General features: G+C 38.4%; 1 protein-coding gene across 3 annotated transcripts in view; it reads right to left on the bottom strand.

Annotated features, from left to right (window-relative positions):
• Positions 1–425: 425 nt before the first annotated feature.
• The window catches only part of col4a5 (collagen, type IV, alpha 5 (Alport syndrome)), an 81,983-nt gene continuing 59,873 nt past the window's right edge, over positions 426–22,535 (bottom strand). The window contains exons 30-51 of one of the 3 annotated variants that reach the window (XM_041986709.1): positions 19,772–19,939; positions 18,203–18,292; positions 17,690–17,836; positions 17,487–17,585; positions 17,318–17,407; positions 16,915–17,054; positions 16,712–16,838; positions 16,207–16,386; positions 16,066–16,116; positions 15,798–15,983; positions 10,616–10,624; positions 8,277–8,285; positions 7,538–7,671; positions 7,346–7,418; positions 7,157–7,228; positions 6,875–7,003; positions 5,647–5,745; positions 5,346–5,558; positions 5,077–5,254; positions 3,789–3,903; positions 1,981–2,153; positions 426–1,812 (exon numbers count right to left, since the gene is read on the bottom strand). In XM_041986709.1, coding sequence (XP_041842643.1) covers positions 1,731–1,812; positions 1,981–2,153; positions 3,789–3,903; positions 5,077–5,254; positions 5,346–5,558; positions 5,647–5,745; positions 6,875–7,003; positions 7,157–7,228; positions 7,346–7,418; positions 7,538–7,671; positions 8,277–8,285; positions 10,616–10,624; positions 15,798–15,983; positions 16,066–16,116; positions 16,207–16,386; positions 16,712–16,838; positions 16,915–17,054; positions 17,318–17,407; positions 17,487–17,585; positions 17,690–17,836; positions 18,203–18,292; positions 19,772–19,939 — 2,564 coding nt within the window. In that variant the 3' untranslated portion in view covers positions 426–1,730. The remainder of the gene's footprint in view (positions 1,813–1,980; positions 2,154–3,788; positions 3,904–5,076; positions 5,255–5,345; positions 5,559–5,646; positions 5,746–6,874; positions 7,004–7,156; positions 7,229–7,345; positions 7,419–7,537; positions 7,672–8,276; positions 8,286–10,615; positions 10,625–15,797; positions 15,984–16,065; positions 16,117–16,206; positions 16,387–16,711; positions 16,839–16,914; positions 17,055–17,317; positions 17,408–17,486; positions 17,586–17,689; positions 17,837–18,202; positions 18,293–19,771; positions 19,940–22,535) is intronic. The other 2 variants (XM_041986710.1, XM_041986711.1) reach the window with 2 other exon arrangements.

The raw sequence follows: 22,535 nt of genomic DNA, 5'->3' as shown, positions 1-22,535 counted from the left end.
TGTTTCTCCATAAGTGATAGGTATATATTTTCCTCAGACAACACTTTAGACATATTATTTATTTCAGTTTTAAGTTTAAAACAACTTCTGGGTAACGTAACATTAAAACAAAACAGAAAAAAAATTTAAAAAATAAAACAAATGCACATTTTTAATCACACCCTAGGCTGACATCAGAATTCATAAAAGCAGTTTTGAAAATTTTAAAAAAAGATTTTTTTTAAAAACAATAATAAAAAAAATCACAGGAAAATACAGTACGTCAGGAGTGTTTCCCCCCCGATGTGAGAGAGGGGGTCACGCCGGGGACCTGATTTCAACGTACACTCGGACCCCCGCGTTGCCACAGCGCCAAGCGGAAACACTTGAACTAATTTTGGATAAAAATTCAAAGATTCTGGGTGAAAAAGAACCCAAAACCTGAGGAGCTTTGTCATTTTTTTATTGTTATTTTTACAGAAAAGCTCAGCACCTGGAAATGTTGAAGAACACAAAACAAATGTGGTTTTCTAAATCAAGCAGCCAAGATTTCATCTAAAACCTTTTTCTTTTCTTTCTCACAGATTTTTGTAAAATTCCCCAAACATTAGACTACCAAAAGCAAATCCCCCTGTATTTGATTTCAGCATTTTAATCATTCTACAACTTGAATACAAAAGGTTGAAGTGATTGGTGCAGTTGATATCATACAAGCCTCTAATATTTGAAGGAAAACTGCTCGGTCTGTGCTCAGTACCTTGCTTTATGTTTCGGTGAAAATGCATGACCATTTCAAAACAGCAAACAATCTCCCCATAGCCAAATAAAAGTTTTTTTTTCATATATATTTATTATATATAAAATACTGTTTCATTCATAAACGCCTTACTTTGTACATTATCTGAGTTGGTGTGTGTCAGTGAGAATGAAGCAAATATGTGTGAATGTGTGTGTGTGAGCTAAAAAGAACCTGGAAAACTGTCATGACAAACAGCTGTTACTGATTCAAGACCTAATACACTAAAAAAAAGTGTTTTACACAATATACACATTTTATTACTTACAAAATGAAAAATGAAGAGAAAGAAGGTGTAGGCAGGGTTAGTACCACCGAATGTAAAACAACAGAAACCTGACACAGGGAAAGAGTCTGAATAAAAGGCTAGTATTTAAAAAAACAAACAAAAAAACGGCATTCAGTCTCAGTAAGGAAAGCTCATCGTCAGTGCATCTGTCATCCTGCATGTTCTGAAGTCAAAGTGCCGATTTGGTAATCGTGGGGATCATCTGCTTCTCATCAATAAGGCGGAAGAAAAGTGTCAAAAGTTATTTTAAAGAATAAAAAAGAAAAAGGAAGCAATGATCCTTTTGGGAAAGAAGAGAAAAGACTGAAAAATGCACTGAAGTCACACATCCATCATGGCACCATTTAGTGGATATATTTCTGCTTTCATTTTGAGGTACTTCTTTAGAAAAACAAAGACTAAATAAAAGATTTATTTACGTCCATTTTTTTTTCTTTTCTTTCTTTTTTTAAGCTGTGTTGCACAGTAGCACCATAGTTTTAGTTGTAGTTTGATTTTTTTCTGGAAGACAATGCACCATAGGAATTCCACCTCATCGCCATGTCAAGTCAGGACGACGACTGCCCACCCCCCTCCAGCTTGCCTCCCGTCATCTCATCCAACTGATCTCTTAACAATGATCAGGGGCCCCCTAACAACAGCGGATCTGCTTGTTGCTATGTGCCGTTACGTATTCTTCCGGCAGACCGCACAACGGCTGATGCGTGTGAGTAAGTTACCCGCTTTGAAGGTCTCTGACTGCGGCTTCCTGTAAGAGCCAAAGCATAAAGATTACTCAGGAGAAGCAGATACCTGAAAAGTTGTAAATATACTCATGCAAGAGTGATTCAAAACACAATTTGCTTCATCCGAAAATGTCTTACCCGTACCTTCAGTGACCCAAGACCCTCCACCCTGCTGACATACATTTTCATACCTGAACATCTCAAAAGGCTCCACTGTGGCCAGCCAGAAGCTGTAGGAGTTGCTGAAGTAATTGCATGTCCCTCTGCCATGGCACTCTATGAAGGGATTGCTACGGAATTCCTCCAGGCAGGAGCCTGGGGAAGCCAAAGCCTGACCCGAGCCTTCGGCGCCTGCACTGGTGTGCTGGCGAGGACAGAGGAGAAAAACTTTATTTAAAATGGAAACAGAAAGAGGTTCAGCCACTTTTGGCCCTTTCTGTTTTATAAGCAGTATCACATGGAAACCTTTGAAATTTGACTTTAAAAGTGTTGGAGTGACAGAGTTTGTAAAAAGCACACGGCAGTGGTGACGTATTTCCTGTAAGATGTAAGCCAGCTCGATCACTTTCTGTTCTGTGACTACCGTTGTGTTTGTCAAGTTTTCAAATATTTGCAAAAAAAAAGTAGCAAAAATGTCTCAGAAAAAGAATATATACATATAAAAAAAAATATATATATATATATATATATATATATATATACACATATATATATATAAATATATATATATAAAAATATATATATATATATATATATATATAAATATATATATATATATATATATATATATAAATATATATATATATATATATATATATATATATATATAAATATATATATATATATATATATATATATATATATATATATATATATAAATATATACATATATATATATATATATATATATAAATATATATATATATATCGCTTTGGATAAAAGCGTCTGCTAAATGACTGTAGAATAGAATATATATATATAAAAAAAAATATATATATATCTATATATATATATATATATATATATATATATATATATATATATATATATAAATATATATATATATATATATATATATATATATATATATATAAATATATATATATATATATATATATATATATATATATATAAATATATATATATATATATATATATATATATATATTTATGTATAAATATAATTCAGATGCCTTGGCTAATGTTAAGCTTCGTTGGCCACAACTATCTCAACAGAGTATCTCCACTGAAGAATGACCTTGTTAAACAAGTTACCATTTCTTGCATAAAAGTAAGAAACCCTTTTATTTTATTTATTTTAATTCAGTAATAGTTGCTTGGCCCAGGATACAACAGTACTGCTGCAAAATAATGTTGAAAGGGACACTTTTTGGCAGAACAAGTTGGTTGACATATAAAATTATTGTCGCAAGCAAATATTCAGTTGTTTTTTCTACTATAACTATTTGGTAGCAGAGTTCTCTGATACAATATCAAAACATTAGAAATTTTGTTTCATTAAATTTGCTATTGTATATTTAAAAGAGCTGCGTAATCCCCTTTTGAAAACCAATGCCACACCTTCTGATAAAACCCCAAAGTGGAAGCATTTACAAATGAAAAAGAATGAGGTCAAAAATTGATCCTTGGGACAACCTGGACATTTTTACATTGATTCTTGAGAACATGTATCCATACTTCAATCTGTGAGATTTGGTTGGTCAAAACCTTTTCAAATAGTAGTCAGTGGGTTAGGCTAAAGTTCATTTTTGTTAGCTAGAACTATCTGAACTTGTAGCAGTTGTAGCAGGGTTATTTTTTTCAGCAGAAACAGATTGTAAACATACAAAAATGTTGTTGCTAGTAAATTTATAATTGTTATCTTCTGCAAACATTTACAGCCGTTTGCAAAACTATCATTTAAACACTAATAATGTTAAAAAAATTGCTATCATGATTAAACGTTTTAGAATGTTTCGTTTGCTTGCATCATCTTACCATCATGAAGGAGAATCCAATCCAGAGAAGTTCCCAGTTTGAAGGACAAAGGGGAACTTGGATGGTCTGACTGTGGACTGCAATCACCATGGCTGGAGCTTCACACACCACACACCTAGAAAGAAAATCTGTTTTAGGAGCCTCAGGGAAGTGTGTAGGTAAGTGTCTGACCAAATCAAGTCTCCTACTGAATTCTAAAAAAACTGTCTGCATGCTATTTTCCAAATGTCTCCCATCAAAGGTTCTTTAAATGTGTTGCTGAAAGGAGAGAAGCTCCAGTTTGTACGTGAATTTAACTATCTTGGAGTTATCTTGGATTCTACTTTATCTTTTAAAAAACATGTAAAACACATATCAAAACTTGTTAATTTTAATATTAACAATTTTAGGCGAATTCGATCATCTTTGCCAGACAATGCAGCTAAAATGTTTCTGCACAGCATGATTTCTTCTCACATTGAATACTGCATTACTAACTGGTCACTGACAAGTACGACAACCTTAAAAGCAACTGAATCGCTTTTTAAAAAAGCTTTAAAAGTACTTGATAGAAAATCGTTATCTTTCCATCATTTTCTCATACTACAGAAATATAGTATTTTAAGTTTTGCAAATTTTAGAAATTTTAAACTAGCCTGCTCAGTTTATAAGGTCTTAAATGGACTCGTTTCACCACCCTTGGGTGAGTTCATTATGGGCAAAACCAGTACTAGTGGTAGGGTAACAAGAGCCTCTGCCAGAGGTGATAGTGTAATACCCTATAGTGTAATACCCTATAGGCACGTAGTGTGTCTATTTCAGCCAGCAGGTGTTATTAGTCAAGGGTTCAGAAATCTGGAATAATATCCCAACTGCAATAAGAGTCTCTACCACTTTCAATACTTTTAAAATGAAATTTTAAAATGAATTTGAAACGATGGCTCAAGGGGAACCAGATTTGTGATCATTGATGTTGTGCTCTTATGTAAATGTTACTGTTGTTTGTCATGATTGTGTTTTATTGTGTTGTTTTTCCATGTCTTATGAATCGTCATTGATAATTTGATCTTAGTATGTATATTGTGTGAAGTTGTAATGTCATATGATGTTTTTATCTCTTTGACCTGCCAGGGACTACAGATGTAAAGTCGCCTTCGGGCTAATTCTGGCATATTTACATTTATATGTTCATGAATATGCATTGTCCCTTTGAAATAAATAAATAAATAAAAAAACAAAACAGTGAATGGTACATATTATTAAACGTTCCACAATCAGCAGCACTCCTTTTTTTCCTCCTGCTCCCTACCTGCTGATGAAGGGCTTAATGCTTTCTCCACTAACGGGGGACATGGACATGGGCATGGGCTCTGGCGTAGACAGCCAGTAGGAGTAGTCATTACGGGAGGCAAAGTTGCAGACATTGTTGATGTTGCAGAACATGAAGGGCATGGGGCTGAATCTGTGCAGACAGCTTCCAGCTGTGCCTGGAAGAAGAATGAAAAAAATCTTTTTCTCTTCTTGTCTGATCCAACTTTAAACTAATTAAAAGTTTAATGAAGGAAAATTCTTCCATACCAAGATCCTGTCCATGTGCCCTCTCGTTGCCCTGAACGTACAGCAGAGAGTAGCCATCGTAGATAAAGCTAGTTCCAGCGGGACAGGAGGGAACTTCAGAAGTCTGGCTGTGTCGGGTGATGAGGAAACCGTGGGCTGCAGAGACTGATCCTGGAGGACCAGGAGGACCCTGTGGACCGTCTGAACCAGGTGGACCATTCAAGCCCCTTACACCTAGGATTGAAGAGAAGGACTTGGTTCAGTTTGTTTTTTATTTTCCCCTGTAAATTAAGCAATATGAGTTTCATTGCATTTTACCCACCAGGTGGCCCAGCAGGGCCATTGTCTCCCTTCCTGCCAGGTGGGCCGTTGAAGCCAGGAGGACCATCCCTACCAGAATCTCCAGGTTCACCAGGAGAACCTGGGATGAGGGAGAAAAAAAATACATCAACAAGGTTTACACCTTACTCGTCACGTCTAGTTTATACCTTACTCACATCTGGGTACAAAACATTTTTTCACATTTAATTAAGTGGAGTCTCACGAGAAGAGATTTTACAAGAATAACGGCTAAGGCGCTGAACGCCATTCAGTGGAAACACCTTCAAATCACAACTGCACTTTGTCGAAATTTGAGAAATATCGCTTTTATTTTGCGAAAAACTAATGGAAAAGCAGCTAGTGTGGGAGTGGGGATTGTGACCAGAGCAAATAAGTATTTTAGACCTTTGTTTTCTAAACAAACATTACAAACTAGTAACTCCACCAGTATGAATTTTATGTGCTGCTGGAAATGGACAAATTGATATAAATTGATATATTCACAAATTAAATTAAGCTGATGAGACAAAATAAAAAATCTGGGGTTCCTGCTGGGTCTGCCTCGAAATAGAAGTTAATCACTCTTATTTTCTTTTTATTTGCATCCTTTGTACCACTCCAACGTTCTTATTGATTTGCAATAAAAAAGAGAAAAAGTAAATAAATTGGGACGTGCTGCAAAATAATTGTTTAAAAAAATAAATGTGGTGCAACTTAAACAGAAATGAATAAAATAAAAAGTTTCAGAAATAAATACATACATGTATAAATAACTCATCTACATTAGATTTTTATCAAATAAATCAAGAAATTCTTTGAAAAATATCATTTTTAGTTTTTTGTGTATTTGTTTAGGGGCTATTTTCTACATAAATAGCCTGTATATAGAAAATGTTGAAAGAGGAAAGTTCAAATAATAGATAATAGATTTAAGTTTTCCTTGTTTATTGTTAGCTTAAAAAAATAATTAGATAATTTTTTTTGGTCTAAATTGTCGACATTATTGATTATGTGTTAATTTGGGTATGAAGTCTGTTTAAAAGAAAACTAACAACAAAAAAAAACAAAAACAAAAACAAAATAACAGAAAAAATAGTTTGTTTTTTTACTCATGAAAATGTGCAGCTTCCTGTTTTCAGGAGCACAGTTTTGATCTTTCGTCCCATCTACAACTCATGTAACTCTCCTGTGACCCTCTTCAGATCCCATTAAAGTCCAGTTTCACCCACCTGGGAGTCCACTTTCTCCAGGACGGCCAGGCAGTCCCGGAGAACCAGGGCTGCCCTTAGGACCAGGGGGTCCTTGCTCTCCCTTAACGAAGCTGGCAGGTGGAAGACTAGCAGGATCACCAGGAGGACCTAGTCATGAACAATGTGTCAAAGTTTTATTTTAAAGGCTAATTAAATTTCTTTCACATGAAATATAAACAATAACAATGACTCAGAGTTTTCTGATTTGGATGTTATTCAAATCTCTTTTTACTTTCGCTGAAAATAAAAGACTTCACTCACCAGGTGGTCCGAAGTCACCGGGATCTCCAGGAAGACCACTTGGACCAGGTAATCCTGACTCTCCCTTTTGTCCTGACAGAAACACAAACAAAATAAAAATATTTTAGTGTTGCTTGCAATGAGCACTAAAGCCTTAAATACAGTTTTTGGATGATAGGAAAAAAAAACATTCCATTAATTTACACTAACCAGGGAATCCAGGAACACCAGGCAGACCACTGTCTCCTTTTGGACCAGGAATACCAGGACCACCAGGAGAACCCTGGCAAGAAAGAGGCAGATATTCAGCATGTTTGATGTCTTTGACCATCCAAAAGAAAATTAGTTGTTTAAAATCAGGAGTTTGAAGTGGGTACAGTGAATCTAATAACATGGCCTTACCGAAAATCCTGGAAGACCAGGGTCTCCTTTCTGTCCAGAAAAGCCAGGCTGGCCAGGAGCACCTGGAATACCTTTCTCCCCTTTAACACCACCACTTCCTTCAAGTCCACGAGGACCCTGTGGGCCAGGAGCACCTTAGGAAACAGAAGTGGAGAGGTTAGGTTAAACATATCTGTCATTGTATTCTCACCAAATCTGGAATCAGATTAAGTTTTATGACAGAGAAATAAAATTCTGTAGAATTTTTGGTATTATTCATGAAAAAAAGAAAACAGTCGGTCTTTGGCTGATTTGTTTGGTCTAAATAGCAGAAAACAGCTTCATTCATTCAAGTTTGACATAACTGGAGCTATTTAATAATAGATCAATGTACTGTTACACCCTTAGATATAACTAGCAGGAAAAAACAAGGATGAAGTTAATCAGAGTTGTTTTTCTGTTATTTTGCTCCATTTCTAAATGAGTAAATTGTCTAAAAAACAGTTTCCACCAAACAGAAGTACAAAAAAATATTTTGTATTATTTTTTTAGTTTGACATGAAGAAAACACAAAGATGATCCTAAAAACGGTGTAAGATGTTTGGATAAGAGTAATTAAGTTTACTGGTCCTGTGTTAGACGTCCAGTCTGTCCTTTAAGTGAGACACAGTTAAAACCAGGCTCCTTTCTTATGATTAAATCCTGTTCAAAGTTTGTACCACATTGTGTACATCAAAACCATCAAACCATTTGGTCTAACCTGGAGGACCTAGGGTTCCCAGGATTCCCGGGAAAAGCGGAGTCGAGTTGATGGCACAAGGCAAAAAAGAAGAGATTTAGACAGAGGCGAGTAACAGCAGACAAACACAGTAAAAGAGCTATTCTGTCTCATGAGGCTTGCATAGCTGATAAATTTGGCTTGTTTGAGTCCAGTTAAGATTTGGTTTGTAAGTGTAAATTAAACCCTGTAATCCTTGCAGAGATTATATAGATAGATACACTCACCGGCCACTTTATCAAGTACATAGCTAATTAGCCATCACATGGCAGCAACTCATGTATGTAGTTTACATCAAGACGACTTGCTTAAGTTTAAACTGCATCAGGATGAGGAAGAAAGAAGATTTAAGTAACTATGAACGTGGCATGGTTGTTGGTCTGACTATTTATTGGGATTGTCACACACAACCATCTCTACAGAGACTGGTCCAAAGAAGAGGAAATATCCAGTAAGCAGCCGTTGTCTGGACCAGAGTGCTTTGTTGATGTCAGAGAAGAATGAGCAGACTGGTTGGAGATGAAATAAGCACTGGTTCCAACCAAAGCATCTCTGAACACGCAACATGTCCACCCTTGAAGTAGATGGGATACAGCAGCAGAAGACCACACCTGGTGCCTCCTGTCAGCTAAAAACAGAAAACGGATGCTAAACTTTACACAGACTCACCAAAACTGAAAGTTAGAGATAGAAAATAGTTTTCTGGTCTGATGAGGCAATATTTAGAATTTGGTGTAGACAGCATGAAAGCACGGATCCATGCTGCGTTGTATCTGCAGCTCAGGCTGCTGGTGGTGTAGTGGTGTGGTGACCATGTCCATCCCTTTATGACCACAGTGTAATTGGCTACTTCAAACAGGATAATGCAATCTCACAAAGCTCAAATCATCTCCAACTGGTTTCTTAAACATGACGATGAGTTCACTGGACTCCAACAGCCTCCACAGCCACCAGATCTCAGTCCAGTAGAGCAGCTTTGGGATGTGGTGGAACGGGAGATTCTCATCATGGATGCAGCCGACAAACCTGCAGCAACTGTGTGATGCTTCATGTCAATATGGAGAAAACCTCTGAGGAAGGTTTCCACCACCATGATGAATCAATGACACCAAGAATAAAGGCAGATCTGAGGGAAAAATGTGGTCCAACCTGGTACTGGCACTAATAAAGTGGTCAGTGAGTGTATTAATCTAATGTGACTATTTTAACGAATACACATCACTTTGCTTTTTTTCCACAAAAAGACCAAAACCAACCACTAATGTACAACAGTGACACTCGGATAGATTTGGTAAATTTAAAAAACTATTAATGGACCCAATTGTTTCTCTTTTGCTGCTGCATAAAATATTACAAGAGCACAAAATGCAAATTAATCCACATAAACTATTTTCCAATTTCTCTTCATACTTTCGAACTGTGTGCAATTTGATTCAGAATAAGAAGGACGATCTTCAAAGAGATAATAATAAATCAGAGCTTTGATAAATAACTCTTTAGCACACTGCTGAAGCACAGCAGAGAGGGGATTCATTCTTCTAAAGTTCACTAACTTCTAGAGGAAAAAAAGCTTGAAACAAATGTTGGATTTGGCCTTTTTTTTCCTTTTTTATGTCCTTTGAAATGCATTCCTCATTTTTTATTTTGCTCTTAAAAGCGTATCCAAATAGCTCAAAACTTGCTCCCACCACATGCTGATGCTAATTTATACATCTCTTGTGTGCAAACTGCAGTATGTTTGTGGGGTTTGGCATATTTTGCACACCAGGAGGCTGAAGAGGTGTGTAGATGGGAGGAAATTTGACTTTTTGGACATTGCTTTAGAGCAGTAAAAAAAAAATCTTTGCATTGGAAGAACACTTAATGCTAGGATACAGGAAAATATACATGTAAAATTATGTGAGGCATTGATTTCTCAAGTGAGTTAGTTCTAAAGTGCATTTCTGTGCAGACACTGTGAAGAGCTATATGCATGACATATTCTGAATGTTTGATAGCACCTTCATGTGATCCAGGTAACATGCTTAGAGAGCCAGACTAAACTTATATGACTTAAACTTTCAGGCATGTCATTATTTGTCATTATGAATCATTTTTAAAAGGTTCTTACTTGTTAAAAGGTGAACTATACTACCATCAGTGTGCATGGAAAGTGAGAGAGAAGAGTCAGGAGGAAATGAAGAGCATGAAGATGCACTGATTTGACAGTTTAAGTGATTTTTTGTTTTCTTTTTTCCCCAGTGGGTCAGAGGGTGAAGTTAAACTCAGTCAGTGTTGTTGTAAAAGACGTGCAGCAGAAGTCTGGACGCCGTTCATCTGACCTGAAGGTCCTGCGGGACCGGATGCAAAAGTCGTCACGTTGGAGAGGCGGGGCCACACCGTAAGTGGGTGGAGCCAAGCCACAGGAAACAGGGAGTAAGATTTCATTGCATCATTTTCTCATCCTGACATTCAGGAGTATTTTTTGTTTTTTAAGCCTCACACAGTACACATGGAGCGTGGTGACAATTATTGAGAAACATTTTACACAGAGTTAAGGTGATTGTCTACACATCAAGTCTCATTTTGCATAATAACTCAATTTAAAACTCCACTGTGACGCTAGTGAAGAATAAGCTGGTGACAGGTCAAATTTAATTTAACAGGAATGTGAACACAAGAAACACTTTGGTAAAATTTCTCTTCAAACTTTTACAAAGTCATTGCTAGTAAATAAATTGAAAAATGAATTGACACTGATTTCAGCCCATAAAATTTCAGGCAGTTCAGTTTTTTTGTTAGGAAAAAACAAGAAGAAAAAAAAAATCAGATAATGAATTCCTATCCGTTTTCTGATTCGTGCCAAAAGACCGGAAATGAGAAAAAAAATGTAACGAGAATCTACACGTGATCCTGCTCCATGTGGACTCATTCAATCATCATGATGAATACATACAGAATGAAATATTTCCTTATTTTGCTTCACATGTGATTTAAGAAAATGAAAAACTATTTTGTGTGTTAGAGAATGTTTCTGTTTCCTTGTGTATCCATAAACACCAAACAGCTGATCTGATAGTTTATGGTTGACTAAAAATCTATTCTATCTATTGGCCCTTGCTGTTCTTTAACATGAGGTGACTATCTAACGGTAGTGATGGTTTAATGAAGCCCCGTGGATGTGTTAAGTCTTCCTGGCCAATTGCATCGCCAAAAGTGTCATTACTCGAGGCCCAATTAAACAGCTCATTTGGTAGCACTGACATCTGCTCGTCATTTGATGTCCAGCAGTCCTGTAAACTACATATTGGTGGAAATGTAAACACAATGATGCAACTGTATTATAAATCTGTAAATATATTAAAATATATGAATCTCTCTCTCTCTCTCTCTCTCTCTCTCTCTCTCTATCTATCTAGTTAAATCTTATTGGAATGTATCATATACCATCATTCCCAAGCTGCTAATGTATTTTGCTTTCGTCGGTGCTGCATGTGTTGTATCACCTCACTGTTACCTGGAATTACGCAGAGCATTTCTTGCATTTTCCGCGGCTTTTTCAGCAGCCGAATCACACGAGACAATCAGGAAAAAATACGGACTTCGCATCAGGCTTCATTTGGACACGCCCCCTTTACTCGATGCAGGCTTTGGGGTTTTTGTGTCAGACGTAACATCACTATCTAACGGTGTTATGTTACATTATGTAAAATTTGTGTGATTCACTGCACTCACAAAGACACGTAGCTTAGCGAGCTTAACGTCAGATTTTTTTGTATCACGAAGTTGGCTCTGATTGAACATGCTGATCACCATAGTAACTGAAGCTGGACTGTTAATGTTCTTCTACAAACTGTATTGATGCTTCTAAGTGATGCAAATATGGTAACTTCACAAAAATTATGTGCAAATATGCAATGTGCATATTTACGATTTTTTAATTAGGATTTGAACCCACCAATGTAATATCACTGTAATAAATCCAACACAGTCACACTTAATTATTTTAACCTTGTCTTGTTAGACCTGCATTTTAATTTTACTTAAAAGGTTATAAACTGTAATATATTGATGTTAAATATTTGGCTACAGGTAGAAACAAAGAACATTCTTTAACGGAGAATAATTTTCTATTTTCTTAATGCAAATGTGACACAAAGTAAAGAAATATTCAATTCTGTATTTGTCATGATGATCAAATGAGTTCAGCACAGTTTTGGATGAGCAGTCCACACAGCTTACACAGGGAGAAGATTTAAACTTTAAGGTCATGTGACTTGTCTCAGATGAAAAAACAAAATCAAATCTAGTCTCGTTACCTGTTTTCTCCAGCTTTCTTCTAAGTACAAATAAGACAATGGATAGCGAGTCATTATCCATCTTTTCTATTTTCATTTTAGAAATGAAAATAGAAAAAAGTGTTTTTTCAGTTTTTTAATGTTTTGGTTGGAAAAATTAACTGTGTGATCATACACTGAAATACCGTATGTTCCAGACTATAAGTCCCACTTTTTTCATAGTTTTGCTGGTCCTGCAACTTATATATATATAATTTAACATGTTTAAAAATATTTATTCATAACAAATTAATAAAACCAAAGAATAAAAATGGCCGCCTACAGACACGAGAGGGCGCTCTAGGCTTGTATTAAACACAGTATTTGCTGCTCATGTAACACTGAAAAAATGAACTAAAACATTAACTGAGAAAGACAGAACAAAAACAAAATGCCCCCAAAAAGAAAATCCAGATTACAAACTGCAAGTAGTAAAATACGCAGATTCAGAAATGTGGAATGAGATGGGGAGCTGGGTAAACTTGCTTCTGGTTACTTGCTTGCTGGAGGCTCTGGCTTGTGTTAACTTCCTCTTCAGCCTCCCAGGTTTGTTCTTTATGCTATTATGAAGCTGAAAGTCTTCAGGGTTTCCTCTACATGAATGATCGCGTTGCACCTTCATGGCAAAACAAAAGCTGCCATGCCTTTTTTTCCCCAGATATTATAGGTGTAAATTATATTGTATGAATGGATCCATATGAACATAAAGTCTCTGTTTGGGCACATTTACAAACCATAATAAGAGTGTGAAATTGTACTCAGGAAATGTGACAACTGAAGTCTCAACTTCCTGTCCGGTTCCACTGCGGCTCGCTTAAGCTCTCCAGAATGCAAGAAAAAGAAAAAAGTTTGTTTTGGTCTGATGAATTCATACCCCAGGAGAAGCTTGGTTCGCGATGGGGCAGGGATTACTGGGGTGGGGCAGGGGATGTCTTTGTCTTTATGTGCAATGAACAACTGACCCACTTATTTCAGGACGGGGTTTTGTACGCGGAGGTGTCAGTTTTGTACGCGGAGGTGTCAGTGTCTTTATGTGCCAACTCTGATGTATATATTTTCACACTTTCTAGACTAGTTCTCTCCCTCACTGTTTAAAGAATCCTGGACAAACCCTGGTGTTATGTTAACATACCAGACACATATTCAGCCTGTTGTTCCATGTGCTATTGTGTAGTTGAATAACTTGACTTTCCATGTTAAATGTTTGTTCTTAGTCTTGAATTTTGGGAAATAAATGTCTAAATAAATGTGACCTATAGTTCATTGTGCCTTATAAATGTTTTTTTCCCCTTCATGACACATTTAAGACTGGTGCGACTTATAGTCCGGAAAATACAGCATTTCTCTTTTCTTTTAAACTACATTTCCAGGGGGAAGCGTCAGGTTTCTCCACCTATGTCCACCACTGTGTGAGGCTTTTTCTCAGTGTTTGTTGTGCTGGGACAAACAGTGTCCATGCAGATGACTTGATTGTTGGGATAAAACACATTCAGGGCAGCAAAGCCAGACACAAACCCACAACACTTATCTACTTCTATTTATGTTTATGCAAATAATTGAGCCATCTGTTTATTCCAATTAGTAAACTAGTAACTTGAGTTTTTTTGAGTTTGTCTATGGCTCAGCTGTGTTACATTAAATTTTCTTCAAGAACAAATCACACCAGACACAAGCCAGCTGAGATGGCCAGAGGATGAGACGAGTATACACACAATCACATATACAGTGTTTCAGGGCTGAGGAGAGATGAAAAGATGACTTATTCTTCCATGATGGGGTCAGGAGTTGAGGAAAAGGGAGTGAGAAGACACGAGGGGGTGGATCAGTGGGTATAAAACAAAATTAAATGATGACACGGGCACAACAACGTTAAAAAAAAAAGTTCTCTTTGAGGGATGTGGTGAAATCCCAGTGAAAAACCGAGGAAGGAGCATGCCCTGGTGAGAGTAACAGGTGTTGTTGACAGCTGAACAGGTGCAGTGATGAGGCTTTTGTGTTGATTGGTGAAACAATAACCCATGCAAATCAACTTGGCATGGAGGTGAAGACATTCACATATTTCTGATGGTTGCTGTCTGGTTTTGGCTGGTTTAGTTGAAAAGAAATCAGATCATTTGATTTGAGCTGGATTATAATATCCATTAGTTATCCTTTCTTTGTTTATAACCCTCATGCCCTGTTGAGGAAATTTGGGTAGAGGTGAATTTATAAAGATATTTTTGGCTGTGACAATAATAATTTCACTGAAATATTTGAGTTTCATCCATATTCACTGTATTTTGACTGTGTGAGATGTTTTTGTTAAATTGTGACTCTTAATTACAAGATTAGTACCATAGACTTCCATTATAACAACATTTTTTTGACCCCCTACTTAAATTAAACATAAAGGTGACTTTGTAATTTCTCTTTTTTCTGCAGGAAACCCATTGAAGTTTTGTAAGAAATAGCCAAACACAAAAAACCTCATTTTAGCTCCTGGCCCTCTGATGTCTAAGAAGATGTTTAACAACTGAAATCTTCATGTAATTTCTTATGTAAAATGATTTGTGCTGGGCACATTATTAACACTATTATTACTGTCACATGATCGCATTAATTAATAAATGCTGACAATCATTTTAACACGTGTCAATGTTTCTCACCGGCTTTTAATACACATAAAGACAAACAAAGCCTCATAGGTGGGGGTACTAGGTTAATCCTGCTAAAAGTTAAATCTTAAAAAAATTTTAAAAAAAAAGTTGGTAGTGGTATATGTTTAAAACTGACATCTAAGTGGCTAAATCTAAATTGTAATTAATTAAATTATTATATAAATAAATGAAAAAACTTTGAAGTTTAAAGTTCAAACTACCAATCTTGTAGTTGACAGTCTTAATGTAACTTTTCTTTTCTGGGCATGAGGGCTAAAAACAGGGTCGTGTCAGTGGAGGAGCTAAACTTCAAGGCATGATGTTTTCTTTTTTATTTATCTTTATGCACACAAAATTATTTCTCTTGAATTGAAGGTTTATGCAATACCTAACCATTCACGATAGTTTTTTTCCTTGAGGATGTGTTACAGTTCATGTTAGCGGGAACAGACAAAATAATCACCTCCACGGTTTATTTTCGCCAGCATCAGAAAACCAGACAGTAACTTTTAGCACATTACATGGAGACAAACACGGTTTAAGTGCTTTACCTCCTCTTCCAGGTGGTCCAGGAGGTCCTTGGTTCCCTTTAGGGCCCTGCCGAGCCTGTCCTGGAGGCCCCGGAGGGCCAACAAGACCTGGAGCTCCTGGGGAACCCGAGAAGCCAGGGTCTCCTTTAGAACCAGGAAAACCTGGATTCCCGGTTGGACCAGGAAGACCTGGGTCTCCCTTTGCACCTTTACAGGAAATAAGATAAAGCACTTGTAAAAATATCGTCACAATAGTTGTCTTAATACAGCACGGTGGGCTGTAACTTACCTGGCAGCCCTGGAAGGCCAGTAGGACCCGGACCACCATAACCAGGAAGCCCTGGAATAGAAACAGATTCAAATTAAACTAAACTGAATACGGCAAAAAGAGAATTCACATGGTCACAAGACAATACAACCCATGACTTACCTGGCTCGCCTTTGACTCCAGCTGGTCCTGGAATCCCATCCCGACCTGCCTGACCCTTCTCACCAGGCAATCCAGGTGATCCTTGTCGACCAGGCTCTCCTGGTCTACCCGGAGCTCCTGGGAGACCTGGGCCACCAGGCCCACCATCAAGACCTTTAGGGCCTGGAATACCAGGGCCACCTAACAAGAAACAGAAGAACCATGAATCGATGTGTCTGTTTTAACGTAAAGCCCCGTCTGGATTACAGATTATTACAGTTTCCAGAGTGATTCAGATTCAATGTAAATGTAACATTTTAAACAAAATCAGTTAAAATCAATAGATAGAAGTTATTGGTGCTTCATTGCGCGTAATATTCTTGATAACCTAATAATTATATTAACAACAGATAATGTCTAATGTCAACACACCACTGAAACAGAAACATTATTTACAGATAGTTTCAGTCTTTTTTCACTACTCAAGAGTTGTTTGTAAACTACTATTGTCACAGTCCACCCTGACCTTGGAATCCTGGGGGGCCGCTGTCGCCTTTAACGCCTGGTCCTCCTGGTAAACCTGGCAGACCTGGGTTTCCTGGGTTTCCTTTCAGTCCTGGATTTCCTGGGAACCCTGGCTGGCCTGGCTCACCCTACAAAAGATAAGGCGTGAACAAACCTGTGAAGCTTCAAGTTCCTGTAAACAAGGACATTTAAACAGGTGTAGACCTTTAGTCCTGGTGGTCCTGGTGGTCCAACCCCAGCAGAACCCGGTTCGCCTTTAGATCCTTGGAAGCCAGGTGCCCCTGGCTGGCCTGTGGATCCCGGCCTACCCGGAAGACCTGCAGCGCCCTTCTGCCCTGATGGTCCTGTGGTGTCATCAAGGAGAAACATGATCATTGGGCAGGTTTATGTTTAATTCATAAGTCAACAACAAGTACTGTTCATGTAATAATCAAAGAAACATCTTTATTAAAAAAATATTCAAAGAATATTTACTAAACACTGTATGAAATTAAATAATTTAACATATGGTTTCAATAAATGTAACTTACCTGTACGTAATCAGGCCTAATAGCCAACATTTTAGCATCTAGAAAACAAAGATTTGATAAAGTACATGCTCACACACCTGGAATTCCCATTTCTCCCATAGCACCTTTTAGTCCTGGAGCTCCAGAAATACCTGAACTTCCTGGAGCGCCAGGCTCTCCCTTAAGACCTGCACAAAACAGAAACAGCGAGGTATAAACATATTTGAACATTTATATTAATCTATCTGCTAAGAAGTAAACCCACACCTGGTGGTCCAGGGGTTCCAGGGCGTCCGTCTGCTCCTGGACGACCAGGATCACCAGGGAGACCAGTGATGCCTTTCGGCCCTGGAAAACCTGGTGTACCTGTACAAAACACACAAGTACACAAAGAGAAGAATTTAATATGACATTAAAAATATAACAAAAAGAATCTGTAAGATTAAAGTTGACATTAAAAGCACACATACCTGGTAGTCCAGAATCTCCTTTGGTACCCTTTATATTAGCTGGTGGTAGACTTGTTCCAGGGGGTCCTTGGAGGCCAGGTTCTCCAGTTTCTCCTTTAGGACCCGGAACACCTGGTGCACCATCTCTGCCTGGGAATCCTGGTTCACCTGTAAGACAGAACATAACAATCAAGAGGGTGTAATTGTTGTCTTAATTTCATGATAAATTTAGCACCACTGCAGGCTTTCTGCTGCTGAGTCTCTGAGTTTCATTATACCAACAACAGGGGTGAGAGAATACTTATGTGGAAATTACATTAATTTTGCCCAATAAGTAGTTTCTAAGACATGTGAATGGTTATATAAAACATATTGTATATGTTCTCTATAACCATTCACATGTCTTAGAAACCTCTATTTTCCTTCTGCTCACCTGTAGTAAAAATTATGATTATTATTAGTATTATTTTTATGAAATATGCTATTCAAAGCTTGGTGTATTAGTTTAGAAGAAAGTATTAAATGTGTGAATACCTTTAAGTCCTGAAGCCCCAGGGGATCCTAGGGCTCCAGGTCCACCAGAAGGTCCTGGAGAACCCACTGGACCCATGTCGCCTTTTGAACCTACAGTCAAACAAACAGGAAGGAGGTGTTGGAGCAAGAAATAAACCAAACAAGACAATATTGACCTATAAATAACTGTAACAAATATAACAAATAAAATGTAACAAACAAATAATAATTAAAAACCACACAATACTGGTTGTCAATTGCTACTTACCACAAACTAGCCTTCTTGGTTAACACCCTGATAACCCACTATTCTGACTGAATAGCTTCCGGGCTAATTGACCATTTAACAACACATCTACCAAGATAAAATGAGCACAATTTGCCCTCCAATTAGTTAGACATTTAGCCAGCTAGCCGCTAAGTTAGAAAGCTCAATCATTAGCCTGTTGGCAACTGTAGCATAATTTGTAAAGTAAAACATTTAAACAAATCTCAACAACTTCTTGTTCCCACATTACACATTTAAAATAAATCATTACAGGCATAAGATGAAACGAGCTCTGTCTTTGTAGACATAGCTTGTTATTATCAAAACAGCTACCCTGTGCTATCTGAAATTAATACATATATGTGGTGCAGAAAAAGTATAGTGCCTCTAATTTGAAGACACACTTTCATTTAAGGTTAAAATTGTGATAGACAGACTAGAGGAGGAACTCCAGGAAAACATGCTAACATACTGGCTGGTATTGAGGGATCTAAGCATAGCATTTGTATGATACACACTCGTGTTTTACCATATAAGGTTCTCTGTCCTACAGACTGGATTCACACACGAACATGTATTCAGTGCAAATGAGCATCCTATAGGCAAACTCTATGATTGGAGGACACAGGACTGAGGAATTTTCTTTGTTTAAACCCTATATAAGACAGAACAACACATCAGGTCTTTAGGTCTTCGTTCTGGTTTGGGACCTCCAGATTTTTCAGCAGAAATCTGTTTTGATGTCTGAACTTTTGTAATAAACTTCTTTTTATTATTCAAGTCAGCGTCCACAGATGTTTTTGCCTGAAAGCCAATTTTTCCACATCTCCTGATCGAGATACATCAGTATCACCATAAGTTTCATGACCCTAGAGCTGGCTTCTGCAGCCGAGAATCAGACCATCAGGTTCCCCGCCTTCGCTTACACTGTACCCAACCCCTATGGCGCCTCCTGCAGGTGGTGAGCCCACAGGAGGGAGGGCCCATGTCACCCTTTCGAGCTGAGCGGGCCCCATGGGCAAGAGCTCGGCCACCAGCGCTCACCTCCGTGGCCCACCTCCAAGCCTGGCTCCAGAAGGAGGCCTCGGTGACCCGCATCCGGGCAAGGTAAACCTGGATCTATTGTTTTCATTCATCATAGGTGAGCATAGGTGAGCACATATAAGTTTTTTCTGTTTTTTAATTTGTTTTTCTGTTTATGTCTTCTGGTTTACAGATGTCTTTCCATTTTTTTTTAACTTTTTGAATAATCTAAAGAAATACCTGAAAGAGCTAAATCAACATTTAGCTAGAGGTACAATAGTATTGGAGTGATATTTTACCTGGCGGTCCAGGAACACCATCTCGTCCAGGTCCTCCAGGTGGTCCTGGGGTTCCTGCAGGTCCAGGGGAACCTGGGAAACCAGTAATTCCTCTTTCTCCTGGTAGACCTGGGATGTCTAGACCTGGAGGGCCAGGGTCTCCCTTTTCTCCATTTGCTCCAGGGAATCCTGTAAGGGAGTAATCAAGACTTCACTCTTACTCCTGAAACAATGTCTTGAACCTGTAAATCTACAGTGACGTGAAAACAAGCTGAAACAAGGCAGTTTTTTTGCACAGCACATTTCACGTACAGGACAATTCAAAGTGCTTTACATAAAACAAAAGCAACAGATATTAAGAAATAGTAAAAGGCAGCAACACATAGCAGGAATCACAAAAAAAATAATAAATTACATTAAAATGACTAAAAGCAAGATTAGTTAAAAAGTTACTGTGCAGAGTTCATGCATAGAGGCATGAGAAAGGAAATGTTTTTAACTAAAAGTGTCTACATTTGGTGAAAGTTTAATCTCCACTGGCAGTTTGTTCCACTTGTTTGCAGCATAACAGCTAAATGCTAATTCTCCATGTTTAGTCTGGACTAGTTGACCAGAGTCTTTGGATTTATGAGCTCTGCTAGGTTTATAATTTCTGAACATATCACAGATATATTCTGGGCCTAAAACATTCTAAAACCTACATCCCCGAACCCCTCTTACTTCCCACTCTCTCTGTCTCACACACACACACACACACACACACAAACACACACACTTGTGGGTACGGCACAGGGGAGGGTGTGAGTGTGGGGTTATATTGGGTGCAGATTGGAGTAGGTGGGGGGTGGGGGGAGTGGGTCGATGGTGCCCTGGTTCCCGGGGTGTGCGGCTGGAACATCGGGGTGTGTGCTGGCCTACACTGGGTGGCTGTCTGGGGGCCTGGTCCTCCTAGACATGTTGCGGGCCCTCTGCCTTTGGGGGGTGGGGCGGCCGCCTCTGGGCTCCTGGGGCCCTGGGCCCTTCGCTTGGGCTGCCCTGGGTGGCCGGTCCCTGGCGGGGCCGGCGGCTGCCGATCTTGGCCCACTAGGACCTGTGCCCCAAGACCATGGGGGGCTCTTGCTGGGGCTCTCCTCTGCCGCCCTTTGGGTGGGGCTGGAGTCGTCTTTGTGGTGGGGTGGCTTGGGTTGGTGCTCCGGGGCTGCTGCTGAGGGCCCGGGTCTCTGGCCCTGGTCTGCCTCTGACCTCCGTAGAGGCGTGGTCGCATTTGCGCGATCTCACTCACCACTCTTCATCACTGATCACTCCTCTTCCTCATGCTCTGCATGCTGATACAGTCACTGAGTGGGTTTATATACTAAGAGATTATTCTTCTTTTTTTTTTATTTTTCCTGTGAGTTAGTATCTGGTCGCTGTTATGCTACTTTCATGATTTGTCTTTTTGATTTGGTTATTATTTAAAAAATCTTAATGACTAGCAGCTCTGTTTTGTGTGTGTGTGTGTTTCTGTCTTTATTTTTATAAAAGTTGTAGGAGATTTTCTGGTGTGTTCATGTACAGGTGTAACAGTTCGTTGGTGATGGTGTGGATTGAAGGGTCGTTTCCTTCTGTCTGTGATCTTTTTGTCTCCTTTCTTCTTTCCCTTTTGCTCTTTTTGCTATTTTCCATCTTTTTCTGTCCCCTCCGGTCAGGTCCAGCAAGATTACATAGATTCCATGATTCAAAGTAAATAAATAATTAAATGAATCAGATTATCAAGAGGAGCCTTACCCATAGGCCTCCCCTTGGCAGAGCAAATTTGTTCAGCACGATACAGCAACCAGATTATCATTTTGCTGCTATGATGCTGGACAGGAAAATTTAAAAAAAAAAAAAAAAAAAAAAAAAAAAAACATTCTGGGATGTAAACAATCAGAAGGGTTTTAAAATCTATTCTGTGACTGACTGGAAACCAGTATAAAGATTTCAAAACTGGTGTGATGTGTTCAGACCTCTTAGTCCTGGTTAAAACTCCAGCAGCAGCGTTTTGGGTGAGCTGCAGATGTTTTATGTTCTTTTTAGGAACTCCTGTTAGAAGACCGGTACAGTAATCCAGCCTACTGGAGACGAATGCATGGATGAGCTTCTCAAATACTGTATGGACTTTTCCCCGCTGGTGGTGAATTTACAACTTTGATGTGAACTCTTTCAGTTCTAAGGTAAATGTCAAAAGCAGGAAATAAACACTACAGCAAATACAAGACACACATTCATGTAACAAAATACATATGATCCTAATCTGAAATTTAATAACTTTGTAACATGCTGTAAATGTCACTATCTAATGGCCTTCTGTTGGCACGACTATTGGGTTGCAACAGCTTTCACACCTTGGCATCAGAGGGTCGCAGGGAAGTGAGGGGTGTGTTTCAAAGTGCAAAGGGCATGAGAAGAACATTTAATGCATTAAATGCATTTAGATGTCTGAATGTTGCTGGTGTTTGAACACTGTGAACGTGCAGCCCACCTCCCTGAAATGGTGTCATCTGTGTGACTGTGTTTAGAAGCTGATGCAAAGCCAGTGCGCTGCTTTTGTGTATATTCATAAAAGAGTGGTGGAATTAGAGGTGAAACGGCATGCTGATGATAATATTTGTAAGCTGGTGCTCTGTGGGATTAAAATAGCCTTGTTAAAGTGGCTGGGCAAGTAACGTGCCACCCTGTGGTACAGAAGCTGTGATGGCGATGAAGCCAGGAAGTGACATTTCATGTGGTATCTCAAACAAGTCAAGCTGTAGCACTACGGTGA

The sequence above is a fragment of the Melanotaenia boesemani genome, chromosome 5 (genome assembly GCF_017639745.1).
Source record: "Melanotaenia boesemani isolate fMelBoe1 chromosome 5, fMelBoe1.pri, whole genome shotgun sequence".
NCBI classification, from domain to species: Eukaryota; Metazoa; Chordata; class Actinopteri; order Atheriniformes; family Melanotaeniidae; genus Melanotaenia; species Melanotaenia boesemani.
This window is presented reverse-complemented; position numbering and strand designations above follow the sequence as displayed.